This window comes from Aptenodytes forsteri, unplaced genomic scaffold (genome assembly GCF_000699145.1).
Source record: "Aptenodytes forsteri isolate BGI_AS27 unplaced genomic scaffold, ASM69914v1 Scaffold243, whole genome shotgun sequence".
Classification (NCBI taxonomy): Eukaryota; Metazoa; Chordata; class Aves; order Sphenisciformes; family Spheniscidae; genus Aptenodytes; species Aptenodytes forsteri.
In genome coordinates this window covers 510,002-526,413 of record NW_008795314.1, presented here as the reverse complement: position 1 = coordinate 526,413, position 16,412 = coordinate 510,002, and the positions used below count along the sequence as shown (strand labels likewise).

The 16,412-nt window shown below is 46.6% G+C and overlaps 1 protein-coding gene across 1 annotated transcript in view; it reads right to left on the bottom strand.

The window, feature by feature from the left end:
- The window catches only part of MYO15B (myosin XVB), a 43,789-nt gene that overhangs the window by 17,552 nt on the left and 9,825 nt on the right, over positions 1–16,412 (bottom strand). The window contains 23 exon segments of the mRNA XM_019472105.1: positions 1,415–1,502; positions 1,683–1,780; positions 1,986–2,065; positions 2,171–2,377; positions 2,829–2,901; positions 3,620–3,798; positions 3,883–4,118; positions 5,906–6,001; positions 6,106–6,236; positions 7,781–7,838; positions 9,794–9,871; positions 11,667–11,760; positions 12,141–12,171; positions 12,174–12,348; positions 12,858–12,975; positions 13,112–13,236; positions 13,619–13,664; positions 13,789–13,846; positions 13,849–13,925; positions 14,256–14,333; positions 14,409–14,614; positions 15,644–15,754; positions 15,756–15,806. Of these exon segments, the coding sequence (XP_019327650.1) occupies positions 1,415–1,502; positions 1,683–1,780; positions 1,986–2,065; positions 2,171–2,377; positions 2,829–2,901; positions 3,620–3,798; positions 3,883–4,118; positions 5,906–6,001; positions 6,106–6,236; positions 7,781–7,838; positions 9,794–9,871; positions 11,667–11,760; positions 12,141–12,171; positions 12,174–12,348; positions 12,858–12,975; positions 13,112–13,236; positions 13,619–13,664; positions 13,789–13,846; positions 13,849–13,925; positions 14,256–14,333; positions 14,409–14,614; positions 15,644–15,754; positions 15,756–15,806 (2,494 nt within the window).

Here is a 16,412-nt window from a genome sequence, read left to right as displayed (position 1 = left end):
GCTCCTCACAGGACTTGTTCTCCAGACCCTTCACCAGCCTCGTTGCCCTTCTCTGGACACGCTCCAGCACCTCAACGTCCTTCTTGTAGTGAGGGGCCCAAAACTGAACACAGTATTCGAGGTGCGGCCTCACCAGTGCCGAGTACAGGGGCACGATCACTGCCCTGCTCCTGCTGGCCACGCTATTTCTGATACAGGCCAGGATGCCATTGGCCTTCTTGGCCGCCTGGGCACACTGCCGGCTCATGTTCAGCCGGCTGTCGACCAACACCCCCAGGTCCTTTTCCGCCAGGCAGCTTTCCAGCCACTCTTCCCCAAGCCTGTAGCGCTGCATGGGGTTGTTGTAGCCGAACATGAGGCCACAAAACAGCCACAAAACAGCAATCCCACTGAGGACAAAGCCAGCAGAGCAATGGGCATGGAGATCAGTCTCAGCTAGGAGTGAGTCAGCACACAGCACAGGCCTACTGAATCATGATGCCCCCACCAGTGAGAATGGCCCACAGAGATCCTCACATTCCTCACTGATGTAAGTGGCCACATGAGTGACAAACTGGCCTCAGGCCAGTGATCTGTAATAGGGCTTGTCATGCCCCAGAGCCTCTACAATAGCCAAAAACAGTCCCAGCTTCAGTAACAATCTGAACAGGACATTCCCCACCTTTCTGAAACAGCTGGGTGTGTTCCTACACATGCAGATTTCTCAGTGCCATTAATATATTGGTGTTTGACTCCACCCTACTGAAAATACCTGAGTGTCAGCTCCACAGAAATGAGAAAAAGAAACCAAACACACAAACCAAACGTCTACAGGGCTCAGACATACTAACCTAAGGAATAGCTAGAGATGATGGGAAAGTCTGTAAGGAAGCAATAAGAAAGATTAAACCCCCTCCCCTGAGAAAAGCAGCAACTATTTAGAAACCAAACACACAAACCAAACGTCTACAGGGCTCAGACATACTAACCTAAGGAATAGCTAGAGATGATGGGAAAGTCTGTAAGGAAGCAATAAGAAAGATTAAACCCCTCCCCTGAGAAAAGCAGCAACTATTTCGTGAAAGCACAAGATGAATAGAAGGTGAATACAGAACTTACGAGTATTGGCCTAGGGAAGAGGTGGCCTGGGTCAGAAGCAAGCTACCTGTTGCCTTGACCCCAAGACCAACTCGAGAGAGAAATTAAAAGCAGAACAAAGGTGGTACCCTTAGCTAGCACCTTCCCCAAAGCATCTGCCTCCCAGCACCTGGGAGTGAGGAGTACAGCTTCTGATGACCTATGCTAAAAACCAATGCTCTTCATTAATCAGTTGAGCCCATGCAATAATTAGCATTTAAGAGACTCCCTGACCTGTGCTCACTAAAGCTTATGTAGCCCCACAGGTGTTCCCAGCTCTCCCCATCCCCTTACAGACCTGCAGAAGGAAAGATCCCTCTCTGTGTGGGTCCAATCTTCCCACCTCCTTTCATGCGTCCAGTCAGACTCTCCCTGCTCTCCATATCCTGCATCAAGTAAAAACAGTTATCTGAGCTCAGAGAGATAGACTTCACGGAGGGAGAGCCATCCAAAGGCATATCTGAGCTGAGCAGAGGCAGAGTGAATAGGCAGAGGCATGCTTGAGGGAGTCATGGGGACAGGAGAGCTGCAGAGAGAAAGTAAGAGGGAACCATCAAGGGACTTACTGATACTCTGGAGCCTTGATGCAGCACAGTGCTGAAGAGATCATCCACATAGTGATCCAAGCCTACAGGGCTCCTCAGGTCATCTCCGAATCTTGGATCTAAGAGCAGAGAGAAGTCTGGTGACAAGGCAGGCAAGGAACATTCCCCTGTCTCCAGTTCCTATTAGACAGTCATGTTTTGGAGTGGAGCCCTTCCTCACTCTACATCAAGAAGAATCACCTCTCTCCCCCTCTGCTCCGATTCCCTGGCTGGGGCCCATCTGGCCCTTCCCAGTGCCATCCACAGTCCTGGGCAAGAGCTTACCTGCATGGAGATTGTTGAATTCTGGACTCAAGCTAGGTGGTGGGAAGGTAGGGGCCCGGATGCCTGGAGCAGGAGGGATCCTGTTGAAGAGGAAAATGAGATGAGGACAGAACAGTGCTGAGAGAAAGATGAGCCACGGGGTGACAGGGCCGCAAGTGATGGGGCAGGAGGATTAGGTGACTTACGAATCCAGGTCAGAGTTCTGGAGGAAGCTTCTCTCCCTTTCAGAAGTGATGGGGTACTCAGCTGAGGACTGAGAGGGGCTGCTGAGGTTGCTGGCCTCCTCCATCTCTCCAATGAGGTCCAGTACAAAGTCACAGCCCAGGAGGTCCTGCCACGTGTTGCCAGTAAACATAGAGATAGACCACCCTCGAGACTTCTTATCGCAGCCCCTGGTAACAGGGAAAGGAAGGAGAGAAAAGGTGTCCAGGTAGGCAGGGGAAAGGGAGAGAAAGGAAAACATCACATTCAGTTTCTTCTTGCCTTGTCTATCCTGGCTTAAGTCCTTAAGATTTAGGGTGTGAATCAACTATTAAGTGCCCAGGGTCAGGAAAAAAAAAGCTAGAATCACTCAAGATCTGTCCTTTTTTTTTTCCACCCCCATCTTTTCTGTGAAGCTGCTCTGACAGATCACGCCAGTGATTCCTCTGTTCCTAAAGAGGCCCACAGTTTATGCACACAGATGGAAGGGTGAAGGAGAGAGCCCAAGCCGGAGTGGGTAAGGAGTGGCCGTTCCACATCTGACCATATAAATTCTAGCCTGCAGCCCCGACCAGTCTGAACCTTAGAACTAGTGACTGCCTCTTTCACACCCCCAGATCTTCTCCCATCCTCTGGCAGTACCTTGCACTCAGGAGCCAGCCTGCATACTGCTCCCCAGTCATCCAGGACTCCACCTCAGCTGAGATCTTCTCCTCTAGCACAGAAAAGAAAGTCGGTACACACGGCCTCCCTGGCAGGACCTAAAGCAACTCCTAAGCTCTGCAGGACACAGGCAGAGCCCAGCTGGAAAGCCTTACACACTCCTGAGGGGGGGCCACAGGAGGACTGAAAGCACATGGAGGGCTCCACATGAACACATTCACATCCAAAGTAACTGATGGCACAGGTTGGCATTTCCAACCTGACAGCTGAAAACCCTCGCAGTGTCCTGGTTCACTTGGGCCACCACTCCACTCACCAAGGAGCCAGAGCAGGGATGTTCTCCATTAAATTCACAGAGCTTCTGAGCACTCAAGAAGCAGCATAAGCCAATATTTGAGAAGGGAGAAAGGCAGAAAGTCCCTGTAACAAAGGCAGCAGTTGCTGCTGCCTGGGCTATGCAATAATGGATAACAGGAAAACTAGACCCACAGATGCACAACCAGAACAGTCCTCTGTTGAGATGGGCCCAAACTCAGAAGAATGTCATCCCCCAGCCTGAGTAGCAGGTCTGAGCTCATCAGGCTCAGACTTTGGGAGTTTTGGGTCTAGATTCAGATGCTTGTATCCCCCCATGCTTGTACCAGCCAGAAGGAATTGGTGTTCTGATCCCTCTTTACCCAGCTGAGGGAAGTATTTTCTGATTGCTGATTTCTGCACTGGAGAAGTCCTTAGGGACTAGAAGATAGCAGAAGGGCAGAAGCACGCATTACCATTAAAGGTATGAACATCAAGAACCATCTTCCCTCTCCTCTGGTTTGCAGTCCACTCCAGCTGAGTGGGAGGGTAGGCCCGAGAGAACGTAGAGTCCATCTCTGTGTGCTGTGCTGCTGCCAAGATCTTGCGCTGGCAAACAGCGTTGTAGCCCTCCATGCCATGATCTGACACAAATCTAGGAAAAGGCAACTGCCTTTAGCACACTGCTCATCTCTCTCAACCTTAATGAAAGTGTAGCTAGGTCTTTCCTCCTCCTTACTTCAGCAACGGCTTCTCCAGTGCTGGTGAAGGGGCAAAGCAGCTCAGCAAAGTTGCCATCAGGACCCAAGCTCGCTGGCTGTGCTCCATGTCTGCGTTCTTCCATGTCTGTGCAACTACCTGACTGAAGATTTCATTGCGCAGGGCCATGTTATTCAAACCTCTCCCAGCAATGTAGTTGCCCAGAAGTATCTGCTGCCAGCCATGGAGATTCTTGTCACCAATGAACCGCAAAATCTAGAAACATCCAGGGGACAAAAAAAAAAAAAAAAAAAAAAAAAAAAAAAAAAAAAAGAGAGCTCTAGCTGTAACCCTCTGTCCCAAACTGTGTTGTGAGGTGACAACCTGGGTTGTAGACACCAGGATGTTTGTGAGCCTAAGAAGAGTAGCCAACACTGAGATCAGGATCTGTTCTCAAGTTTTGTGTATCACCTAAGTTCTGGGGAATTTGGGACGCAGTGTTCATAAAGATTGGACCCTGACTAAAAGTCAGGACGACGTCAGTCTCTTCTTAGTTATGCCTCTGACTTAGAATTTGTTCTTGGGCAAAATACTTCCCCTTCTTTGGCAGGGCTCAGATAGCCTACAGTAACTTGCTTGTGTATTTGTTACTGTGTCTGAGCCCACAGGCTTCCTAGCTGTAAAAAGATGTAAAAGAAATTGATGCTTAGCTGATCTTTGTGAAGAGAGCCAGATGTGAGGAAACACTAACAACTGAATGTTAAAAAGACTTTGGTGTAGTTAATATTATACCAAGTAGTATGAGATGTGGTATCTCAACCAAATCACTTAAGCAACGATTCAGCTTCTTGGCTATGCCTATCAATATCTTAGATGCTTTTGTAATTTGTACTTCTCACCCTTAGGTACAGAATAATTTCTTTCAGCCTCTACACTTCAATATGTCATTAGATGAAAATTTTTCTAAAATGTGTCATGGACAGCTTTGGAAAGAACATTTATGAGTGATGGCCTGTTTTTTTTCTCTCAGAGAACACCACTTCTTAAAATGGTTAATGGTAGTAAGCGTGTCAGAGATTCACTGAGAAAAACAGGAGGTGGTGGTTGTTTAGTTCTCATGGAATTCTTTGTAGTAAATCCCTATTTTTTTTGATTAGCAATGGAGAAAAATTATTTTTGATCTTCAGGAAAAATAATAGTAGTCTGCTTAAACACAACCCAATTCACAAGATTTTATTGAAGCTTATGCTCTCCTATAATTGGGATCATTAGGACAAAACAAGAAACTGGTTTTAGCTATTACCTTTCCCAACAGGCTTATTTTAATTACATGTAATTCTCAAAAGGATTACCAGATTTACTTAGAAATTATCTGAAGTTTCTTTCTATTTTCAGAGAGTCAACATTACCATTTTTAAGAAGAACTGTATGTTTCACATCCACAGAGATGAAACAACATCATCCCCCTCACACAAACACTACAGAATTAGGGTGTGGTTCCAGGTGTAGTTTTCTTGATGACAAAGTCCCTGCCTTTTTCCAGCCTTTATACAACAGTTCACTGTCCCCTGCTGTGTACTGACGCAACTGTATGCCTGAGATACAATCAATATGTTTACTATAAACCACATCATGGAAGAGCTCTGGGTTAAATTAAACTTTTTTTATGACCGACAGATAAGAATAAGTGCTTGAGAAGACAGATCGCCCTTACACTGTCATTGCTACTGAATCTGGAATACTGGGAAACTAAGGCTTAGCAGTCCAATTCCTACATGTCCTGCCAAATTCAGAGGCTACATCACCAGGCAATTCACTTTGATCCCATTGGTCTATGGCTGGTCTATCCCCCACCAAGAACACAGCAACCCTAAGGGGCTGCATGTGATCTCTGCCAGACTGCTCCAGTGCCTAGAAGGAGCAATTTATTCTGCTCTCCTAACACATCATGTATTGTAAGAACAGTAGCCACCACCAGCATCTTGTTGTACGATGGCATCAAAACATTGTCTTATGCCCACCTGTTCTTCAATAAGGCCCTGGTCAAGAAAGATGTCTCTTACCAGTTTGTTGATCTCAAGCGCGCTCTCCTGGTATTCAGCATCCAGATGGGTTAAGGGGTGCTGCAGGGGCTGACCAGGGGCAGGGAAATCTGTCTTCTACAAAGAAACAAAAGGACAGAAACAGTTTGTTCCTGGTGTTACTAGAACTGGTGTTTTTCCCCAGTGGGAGAGCAATGAAGAGATATAAAAAGAGTTCCCACCTGGAAGTGTGACTTAACGAAGGAGGAGAAAGGATAGCTGTTGATGGTGGGTGGGAGGGAAAGGTCATCTTTGACTTTGACTTCTGGAGGCAATGCCTCAGCTATCTGGCTGGCCTGTGCTCGGTACTGACCTGCAAGAGAAAGAGGTCTTGTGTTGTAGCAGTTGGGAAGGCAGCCAGAACACATCCAACTCACAGTGCTAACATGCATCTAACCTTGCCTGAGCACCTGTAACAGCCCCCTGGCTCCAGGGACACCCAGGCCACCCCTGCTGCCCTAAACCCCCAAGCAGGCACATCCTCACTTCCTTGAGACCACAAGGCCTAACTTCAGGAGAGAGCTTTTACAGCTCTGATCTTTCAGACTCTTATCCCTGGGTAACACCCAGAGGGCAGTCAGCACCTGGGATTTCAATTCTGTGATGCAGAGTTTACAAGGCAGTTTACAACGCTGAGCCCATGCAGAGATACTGCTGACAACTGTTCAGTCAACAAGTAAATGAGAAGTCTTCACAATGAGGCACTGGATGAGGGATTTATCGTGGATAATAGAGGAGCAAACATCTTCCTAAATGAAGAGATTTCTCAATGCAGCACAGCTTCTGTGCATTCGTCTATCTCCAAACCAATGGGTCCCCTGATGCTCTCCTCCTCCTCCTCCCTGTTTACATCCCATCAGCTTTCATCTTCAGCAGTTTCAGTGCAGTTTGTCCCCTGAGCTCCTCCAGGTAACATTGCTCACTAGACCAGCTGATAGTCCCTACAGAGGAATGCCATGAAGTATGGGGTATTTGGGAATCCAGCACAATTCACAAGACTCTTCTGCCTGATTGTATCTTTTACTGTACTATACAGAAGGTCGACGATACAGCTGTCATTATGTTGGTATAGCATCTAACAAAAAGAGGCAAATCCTGACTCAACCTATTTCAACTTAAATATATACATTGTACAAGTTACAGAGGAAACAAAACTGCAAATAACAATGCTCAAGATCAGGTCAACAACTTGGGAAATTATTTCAGTTAGTGGTATTTTGGTGATTTGAAAACAAACCAAAAAATTTTCCATCCCAAGCAAAACGTTTCCCTCAATTGTTACATCCTTAAGTTGTTACATACAAAATAGAAGCCTACTTCTATTTTAAAAGAAATAATTACTTTTGAACAAGTAAGTTTTAATGAAAACCCAAAAATTTTTTTTTGAAAGTGCCAAAAATGTAGTTTTCACTTCTTCACCTTCAATTTCCTTAAAGATTTTTGAGTAGAAAAAAAGATGGGTTTAAGTTCTCACACACCAGATACTCAGCTCTGCAAGAGACCCGGGTTCATTAAACAGTTTGCCGTCACATAGCTTTGACCAAAGAGTTTTGCACCATCACTGTCATCAGTTCTATCAGCACAGTTCAAAAGAGCTGAAAAGGTAACAAAGATACTGAATTTTAATCTGGTGTTCTGCCCACTGGCCCAAGTCGCTTTTCTGCCCTGCCGTGTTGGGAAACAATATAGACAACACCATTTGCCTTTATCATATTTACACTGCAATAATAATAAATCAAATACAACCCAGATGCCAGCAGGTAGAACAAGCACGTACTTAAACTGCTAGAAAACAAGCAAATAAACAGTAAAGTAAAACGGTGCAGGAAAGGGAGGGAAGGAGGGAGGATTTCTCACCTTCAGCTAACTGCAGGAGGGCAGCAAGCTCTGCAGGGATCTCCAGCAGTCCCACATCCTGCAGAGAGAGTGAGCGAGTCAGTCAGTCACTGGGGTGCCAAAGTGAAACAACATAAAAACCCTAAGCTGTTCTGTTGAGACTGGGTAAAGTTGCCTTTGAAAAGCTGGCCAGAACGAGGACTGAGCATCTGAGCAAAATCAGTAATTTCTGCCTATGCAACATTCAGAAACATTACAAGTAGGGAAGTATCATATTAACACAGGTAATATGACATGGGCCAGCAAATGAAGAACTGCCACAGGGGGAAGTAACAGGAAAGTTGACTTTCTTTGACTCATCTCTCATTATTAACAGGTTTGGCATATTGTACAGAAGAGATTGCGGTGAAGGGTAAGGGCCATTTCCTCCTGCTCCTTTTTCTTTCATTTTTATTTTTCAGTATCCAAGAGTGCTACAGCGTAAATAAAGAGAGACCTGATTCTGATCTTTGATGCACGCCACTATTTTGGAGGTTCCTAAGGAAGCTCAGATCTGTACCTGGGTAATTTAGATGAGAATCTGGCCAATGAGCCTTGATTTTTCACTGTTTTGCACCTTGCATGATGCATGCGTTTGTGCAAGGTAGGAAGTAAATGGGACAATGCAACACAATGTATCAGCATGAATGTCTGCATATAATGTCAGTTCAGGGTATTTCAGACAGGACTACTCAGATTAAGACACTATGAAACCAAGCCAAAGGCACAAAGCCTGAGCTTTTGTTTGGGGTTTTTTTTGTTTTTTGTTTTTTTAAGATCTGCATAGTAAAGCCTCTACTCAACAGCATACTTCTGACATCTGATTCTGATCTTTGATGCACGCCACTATTTTGGAGGTTCCTAAGGAAGCTCAGATCTGTACCTGGGTAATTTAGATGAGAATCTGGCCAATGAGCCTTGATTTTTCACTGTTTTGCACCTTGCATGATGCATGCGTTTGTGCAAGGTAGGAAGTAAATGGGACAATGCAACACAATGTATCAGCATGAATGTCTGCATATAATGTCAGTTCAGGGTATTTCAGACAGGACTACTCAGATTAAGACACTATGAAACCAAGCCAAAGGCACAAAGCCTGAGCTTTTGTTTGGGTTTTTTTTTGTTTTTTGTTTTTTTTAAGATCTGCATAGTAAAGCCTCTACTCAACAGCATACTATTCTGACATCTCCCTCCACATAAACTCTCAGCAATGCCTAAAGATAGATTCACACCTTTTTTGATCAGTTTGATTTTGCTCATAGTAAGATACTTGACTTTAAATTTAGCTTTTCAATGGCGTATTCAGGAAGTGGACTGTGAAATTCCAGAGTCCTGAATCCACACCTGAGGAAGCAGGTGATATTGCAAGAGCACCCAGTGCTAAGTATTCCTGTTGGTGTTACTGACAGATCTGTGCAAAACTGTGGATGACGTCAATTCAGATTTCCTTGCTACACACATCATAGCAAATGTATGCCCGGTCTAAACATACAAATAATGACATTAGTTAGCAGTGTTATAGTAGTTGATACAGGTTAAACACCCTGTAGACTATGCAGTTAATTTGTTATGAAGCCTTTAATACCTCCCTTCCTCTACAACATCTTCCATAAATATATTCGTGCAGAACTGTCTCATTCCCACCCTTCACAACAGAACATGATTATCAAAAATAGTCTTCCTCCCAGCTCCAAAGAACAGGTCCAGTGCTGTGAACAAATACAGCTGCCTCAGGACCACTTTATGATGCCTGACTACACCCAGAGATTGGGAAATGCTGAACTAATGAGATAGTTATGTATTAGAAAGCTCTTTATACCAGGCTAAACTGCATTCTTGCTGCTAGGTTTCCAGCATACGTGTGGGCTCTGTACACTCTCCAGATGGTTTGCTGTTCCCCAGCAAACCTGGGCTGAGGAGGCATAGGGGAGGGAGAACACCCTGAGAGCCTGGCTTGTTTTATCTCAGACTCTCCCAGACTGTTTGACAACTTACCATTCCTCAGTTGGGACTGTTCTCTGTGTCACCACTGGCCAGGGACTTCCTTCTTCGTTTCCTTTCCTCTAACTCGTGCTGATGGAGATGAAAGGGGGATGGGGGGAGGGGGGGGAGATGTATATGAGGTCACTTCGAGCTACTTCTGGGGGCAGACTCCACAGATGGGCAGGAGCTGGTGTCCTGCTCCAGCAGATAAAATGACAGAACAGCTGCAGAGCCTTCTTGGGACTCAACATGGTGTATTGAGAAGGGGATGCCCAGGCAAAGCCCCTAGCGTTGCTGAAACACCACCCACCCTGCACAACACAAATCAACAGGGAGAGCCTTCACCACCTACCCAGCATCCCTGCCACACCTTTCCTCCCTTGCCTAGTATTTGATGTCTCAGGACAAAAGCACATAGAAGCTGTCAGAAACATTCACCTGCCCCCTCCAGCATCAAAGAATATACTAATGCAGCCTGAACGTGGACAGACGAACTTGTCCATGGAGAGGGACCCCTTTAGATGGGGTGGGAGGGATACCAAAAGCCAAACTCCCTTGCAGCCCTGCCCTTTCCCATCCATTCTATCATCCCCCAGCCTCACCACTCACCTGACTCCTACTCCAAGATGGAAAAGGAGGGTTCTCTGTCTCTCCGTCTCCTTCTTGTCTATGTTCTATCATAGACATTCTATCATCCCCCAGCCTCACCACTCACCTGACTCCTACTCCAAGATGGAAAAGGAGGGTTCTCTGTCTGTCCGTCTCCTTCTTGTCTATGTTGCAGAATGGTGTGACTAGATGGGAGGTTGAGGGCTGGGCTGACAAAGGCAGTAGGCATGCTAAAGTCCAAAGGGCAGGGCTGTGGGCGAGGGGAAAGGAGGAACTTTGCAGCAGGTGAACTTTGAGACCTTTATTGTTGCTGCTGCACGTACAGGGACCTCAGCAAGCAAACGCTGGAGGAACAGAAACAGATTCTAAAGAGCTGTGCTGTTGTGGTTACCTGGGAGAAAGAAAACCTGGATCCTGTCCAAGTAGGAAGAAGCAAGAAAAGGAACAGAAACACACACTGCTCTGGGCATGGCATGGCAGAAGGAACCTCTGCAGTCTTCCAACAACACTAACCTTAACCCTCTGCCCCATCTTTTGCTAGTCATGAGAGCAGCTGTGCTGGGTCCGTCCCTCCCTCCCTCGTGAAGCTGACAGCTATAGGGATGTTAGTTGCTACCCTAAGGATGAGTGGTCTGATTTCCTGTTTTCAATTTTCTTTTTAATAGCTTGTGCAAAATACATCCAACCCATTTGACAAACCATGGCTCTCTCCTGCACACAGTTTTCCATCTTCTCAAACCACTGCCATCCTGTTCTCACCCCAACTATGGCCCAACTGATTTCCAAAAGGCCAAGGACTTCAGCAGCCTGAGGTAGCTGTAAGGTCAGGGAAGGATCACTGCAGACTGAAAAAATCTTGCATTTCAGTCACCATCTAGGAAAACACTGGAAATTGAACTGGACAACTAAAAGAGCAAGATGAATGACTCCTTATAGCTTAAGCAGAACAGCAGCTCTGGAGGCCACAGATGGAATAAGCTCACATCTTGCGTGGGGCAACCTAGAGAAGCTCACATACACAGACATACGAATTGGCTGCATTTGTACCACCTTTGCCAATTCTGAACTTCGTCTAGGGAAAGAAGGCTCCAGTCTCTGTGCTTCCTTCTTTTGACTACCTTTATGTCAGCCAGAGAGTGAAGGACACCTCGTTGCATTATTTCCAAGAAACCTTCTAAAGCCATCCCTGCCCTGGCCTCACCCAGTCACCAGCTCTCTCTGCCTAGGGCAGAAATAGCTCTTGCAGTACAACTGGTCCTGAGAAGAGTGTTGTTACCTGGTAGTGCTTCCTCCTTTGAATCAGAGGTCTGGAGATTAAAATCACGGTATTAAATTGCACCAAAGTCTTCTTCAGCCTTCTGTAACACTTCCTAGAGGGATGTGAAAAGAGAAGAATTGCTAATGAAGGAAACTTCAACGGAATTTAAGCATACGGTGGACTCAATTCGAGGGTATGGACCAAACAGAACATTAATAAAACCAGCCGGTCTGGATTTGGTCTTACTGTGTTAAAACCGGTCCTCTCACGTATTTTCCCTACATCCTTTACTCTAGCTGTCATAATATCAGCCTTAGTACAGGCAAGTTACTATAACAGTTTTGACAGCAGCTGTATTTCCCCTGGAACCTCTGCTCAGTGTTGGGAACCAGGCTGGGAAGTCCCTCCCCCACCATTCCAGTACCAGGATTCCCCCCAGCAGAGCAGGCCAGGAGCCAACATGAGGAGGGTCCTGGTCAGGCACATCCCCACCTTGATGTCCTAGGCAAGGACAAGGGCTGTACCTTGCCTGGTAACCTTGGAAGCGAGCCTGAATGATTGTGACTTTCAACTGGAGGACATGGAGGTGTCTGCAGCGAAGGAGGCATCAGAGGTTCCTTTGCAGGGTAACAATGGCCCAACTCTACCTCTAGTTCCATTGTCTCTCCAGAAGCTGCCTGGCCTTCTCCTTCAGAAAGACCTGGGAAAAGGGAACAGCTGCTGACCCACAAGGAAAGCAGCCAGCTTCTCTAAGAGTTGATCAATAATAAACGCTGCTGGTTTATCTCTTTGGAGCCTTTAAAGCTCCCTGCTATGGAAACTGCACTCCCTTAATTGGGGAGGGCAGGAGGCACAGGTGCAGGTGACAGAGATGGATGTATTTGTGGAGGACAGGGAATCAAGGAGTGATGGAGGTTAGAAGGCAGGGAAGGCAGAAGCCCAGATCTCCATCAAGGAATGCTGGGTGTCTCTTCTGTCTAGAAGAGTTGGCCATGCTACTACAACAGCCTGGAGCCAGAGTCCCCCGTTTCTTTATCTGAAATGCTAAAAATCCCTCCTTCATACTTGAGACAAGAGGCAAAGCAAAAGGGAGGTGAAGGCACGCAATCTCTCTTTGGGCAGAGAGCCAAGCTGCCCTCTGTCCATTGACAGCCAGTGAATAGATGGCTGGGCCTGTGCAATTAAGATGGGATTCTCTATAGGCATCACCTTTGTTACTCCAATCTGATAGAGATCTGAGGGGTTCCCCACCACATGAGACAGCACTGCCGCGCAGCCTTCTCTCTCCTCCAAGCAGTTCTGCCCTTGCCCAGCCAGGAGGCCATACCTGGAAGAGGAGATGTTGATAAGATGAAAGCCAGGGCTGTAACTGGAGTCCTCAGAGGAGAACAAATCACAATGTGCTGACAAGTTCATCCAGGCTTTGAGTGGCTGGGGAACCCCAAGCCAGTACACTACTGTACCTAGCTAGGAAGTTCTGGAATGAAAGATGGACTGGGTATCCCTCCTTTCTAATGTGGATGGCCTCCAGTATCCCAGAATGCCGCAGCTGACAAGTGACATACTCCACATCAAAGATATTTGATAGCTGTGAATATAAGGCAGAAGAAAAGTGTAAAACAAGAAATCGAGAAAGACAAAAGAAAGGAGACAAAGGGTAGAGAGTTTAGAAAGGGTCTCCTTCTATTGTCCTGTCCTTGGGTTAGATCTTGTCATGGTCTATGGGCAATGGAACACAAAACCCAACACATCCTTTGGTGTCCAGCTGACACTGGCTTCTTATCCTCCGGCATGTAGTCAGCTCACATGGCCACAGGGAAGGGCGAGAGACAGAGAAAGGGGAAGAAAAGTTTCAAGCTATCAAATGAAGCAAAGAAGTCCAAACCCCAGCTGCAAAAGGACAGCTGCTGGAGAGGACTGGACTTCAAGGAACTGAGGGACTCCATAAGGAGCTCAGGGCGCTGCCCTACCTTTTTGGGATTAGGGGTGATGCACTGAATGAAGAAGGCATGGCTCCTGCAAAATAGAAGGAAGAACCTTTAATTATCCTCCTCTCTGTGCTGACCTGGGAAGACTTCACACACTTCTGGGTGCAGCAATCGGCCTAGTGCAGGGATGGCACCTTAACAGCATCTCTCACTTTCTCAGCTTGGCTATGAGGTCCTGCAAAGACTGCTGGAATTTGGACACTAGCGTGGAGGCCTGAGCCCTTTGCCTCTGGCCCCCATCTCCCTTTGCCGACTATGGGCAGCTTTAGCCTTCTGGAAAAGACACCACCTGCAAAAACAAAAAAATGACCAAAGCTCCCTGAACGACATGGAAAGAACAAACTCTTCTATCTGAAACTGGGGGACCATTCTCCCTTGCCCCTAGCAGGGCCAGGAACCCAGCTGCATTCTCAGGCAGTCTATGTGTTTTATATATAAAATGCATCAATTGTGGGCAAAGACAACTTGCTCAATTCCCAAGAGTCCTTCAGTAGAACAAAACTCCTCACAGTTTCTCCAGGTTCTCCTGACACCTACCAGGATCTTTCTACTTCTCACATGAAGGCAATGAGTGGCTCATTAGGTGTCTGCAATAGAGATCTTCATCCTGAACCACTACAGTACCTTGAGGCGGCTCTGAGAGAAGAAATCCAGCACCTCTGGATGCAGCTGGTCATGGTTTAAGAAACTTGTGGACCTGCAGAGGCAAAGTCTGATTTAATGCACCATTCAGACCACCAACCAGACAGGCAAACACCCCTCTTACACACACCTTGACTTGGGGCAGACAGCTGGAGAGGTGGAACAAGGAGAAAGCCCTAGAGAATGAAGCTTGCTGTTCCTGCTGCCATCAGGAGTGGAGGGGACAATGACTTCTGCTTTTAGGAGGGACTGCTCCTTTTCCCCTTCACACTGCCCAGCAGGTTTTGACCCCTCACTTTCTTTCAGCAGCAACAGCTTTCCTGGATTTCCAGGGTTCTGAGACAAGCAGTGTAGGCTGTTGTGTACCTGAGGCCATTACCTATTTTGCTTCTGCCCAGAGGCAGCTTAGTTGCCTCTCCCAGTAAGAATCTTGGATGCACACCCCCACCTGTATATGCTCCATTGTTTTCAGCATTCATCAGAACACAGATTTTAACAGGAATCCTAAGTATAAAACTCACAGGCCTTGATGAGCACATATCACTCTAAGCCCCTGTTCTGCCTGTTATTTACTTACTGCAAGTCTGGGAAGCCCCCAGAAGCTCATTGGGGCAGAGACACGGGTGTATATCTGCCACAAGGGTAACAATTCCTGACCCAGAACTCTAGATGCTACCCTAACCTCAATTTCAAAAAGTAACACCTTGCAGGGCCTTTGCTTACAAAATTATCTGCACTTCTCTTATCCCTGGCCTCATCCAAAGCCGAGTGGATCAGGGAGAATCTCTTCAGAAATTTCAGTGGATTCTGGACTCAGGCTGGGAATAACAGAAAAGCAGGATATGCTGAAGCATGTGAAAAGAAATGAATTGTAAAAGATAGTATTAACATATTTCCAGCTTTATCCAAGTCTTCAGGAACAAATGGGAGCAGTTAGATTAAAACTACATTAAAAATGTTTTTCTTACTTCCGTTAGTAATAGCACCAGGAATAATTAAAATGTGATTCATTAAGAGTTAGCTCATTCAGCTCACCTCATCAGTACAGCAAATTTATACTAGGTGTTTTTCTGGGTTCAGTCCATCAGAACAGGCTGAAGAGTGATCTGGCTCCCCAAGCCACTGCTGAGCAGCAGAACACAGGCTGCAGGGAAAGGACTCTGAGCTGCTTTTTACAGGAATTTGCGTATAAGTGAACATTCTAAGAAACTTCTGGGGGTTTTGTCAAACATTCTTTAGGTGAAGACAGAATAGTCTTCAAAGGATATCATCTCAGTCAAGAATAACGTCCCCAGTCCCATCACATGGGATAACAGCAAGTTCAGCACAAATAGCCTATTCCCAAGCTGCCAAGGATTAGTGAACCTCGTAGGAGGTAAAGCAGATATTCCCCAGTTGCAGAATGGCGGCCAGGACAGCCCAGGTGGAGGTCAGCTGATCGTCCGAGAGGCTGATTCCCTCCAGAGCTTGCACCAAGAACCAGAAAGTCCTGACTCTCCTCCTTTCCCAGGATGTCACAGGCTCTGCCCTCAGAGAACAGGGACAGATAATCGTGGTCAGCCCCTTTTGCCCCAGGCTGGAACTGAGCTACCAGCAGCAATCTCCAGAGTAGTTCAATGTTTTAAGGACTGGAGGAATCCGAAATAAAAAGACCAAAGACACCACTAGTGGGAGCTCAGCATTCATGACAGACCGGTCTCTTTTCTCTCTGGAGTTTTTGAGAGTAAGCTCTCTCTTGCCCACACATGCTAAGTTTTGATTATGGTTCCAGTATAGGCACCCCAGCCACCCCCTGCCCACTGCTGAATTGCAGCTTGAGAGAAGAAGGGATGCCAGAACCTACTCCCAAGTAAGTCATGTCAGAGTTGCTACCCCAAATGGTACCAGAACCCGATGTAGCAAAGCAAATGGGTTTCTGTGCACCTAGAGAGCCATCCTGGGTTATAGTCTCACTCACCTCTGCCACAGAGCTTCACTGCAACACAGGCACATCGCTCTTACTCTTCTTGTGCTTTTCTCTACAAAAGGACACTCCTAACAACTGCCTGTGACCCTAAAGTTCACGGGGGGGCACAGAAAGGTGACGGCGGGGGGGGGGCGCAAAGAGGACGGGGGGGCACAACTCAAGACCTGA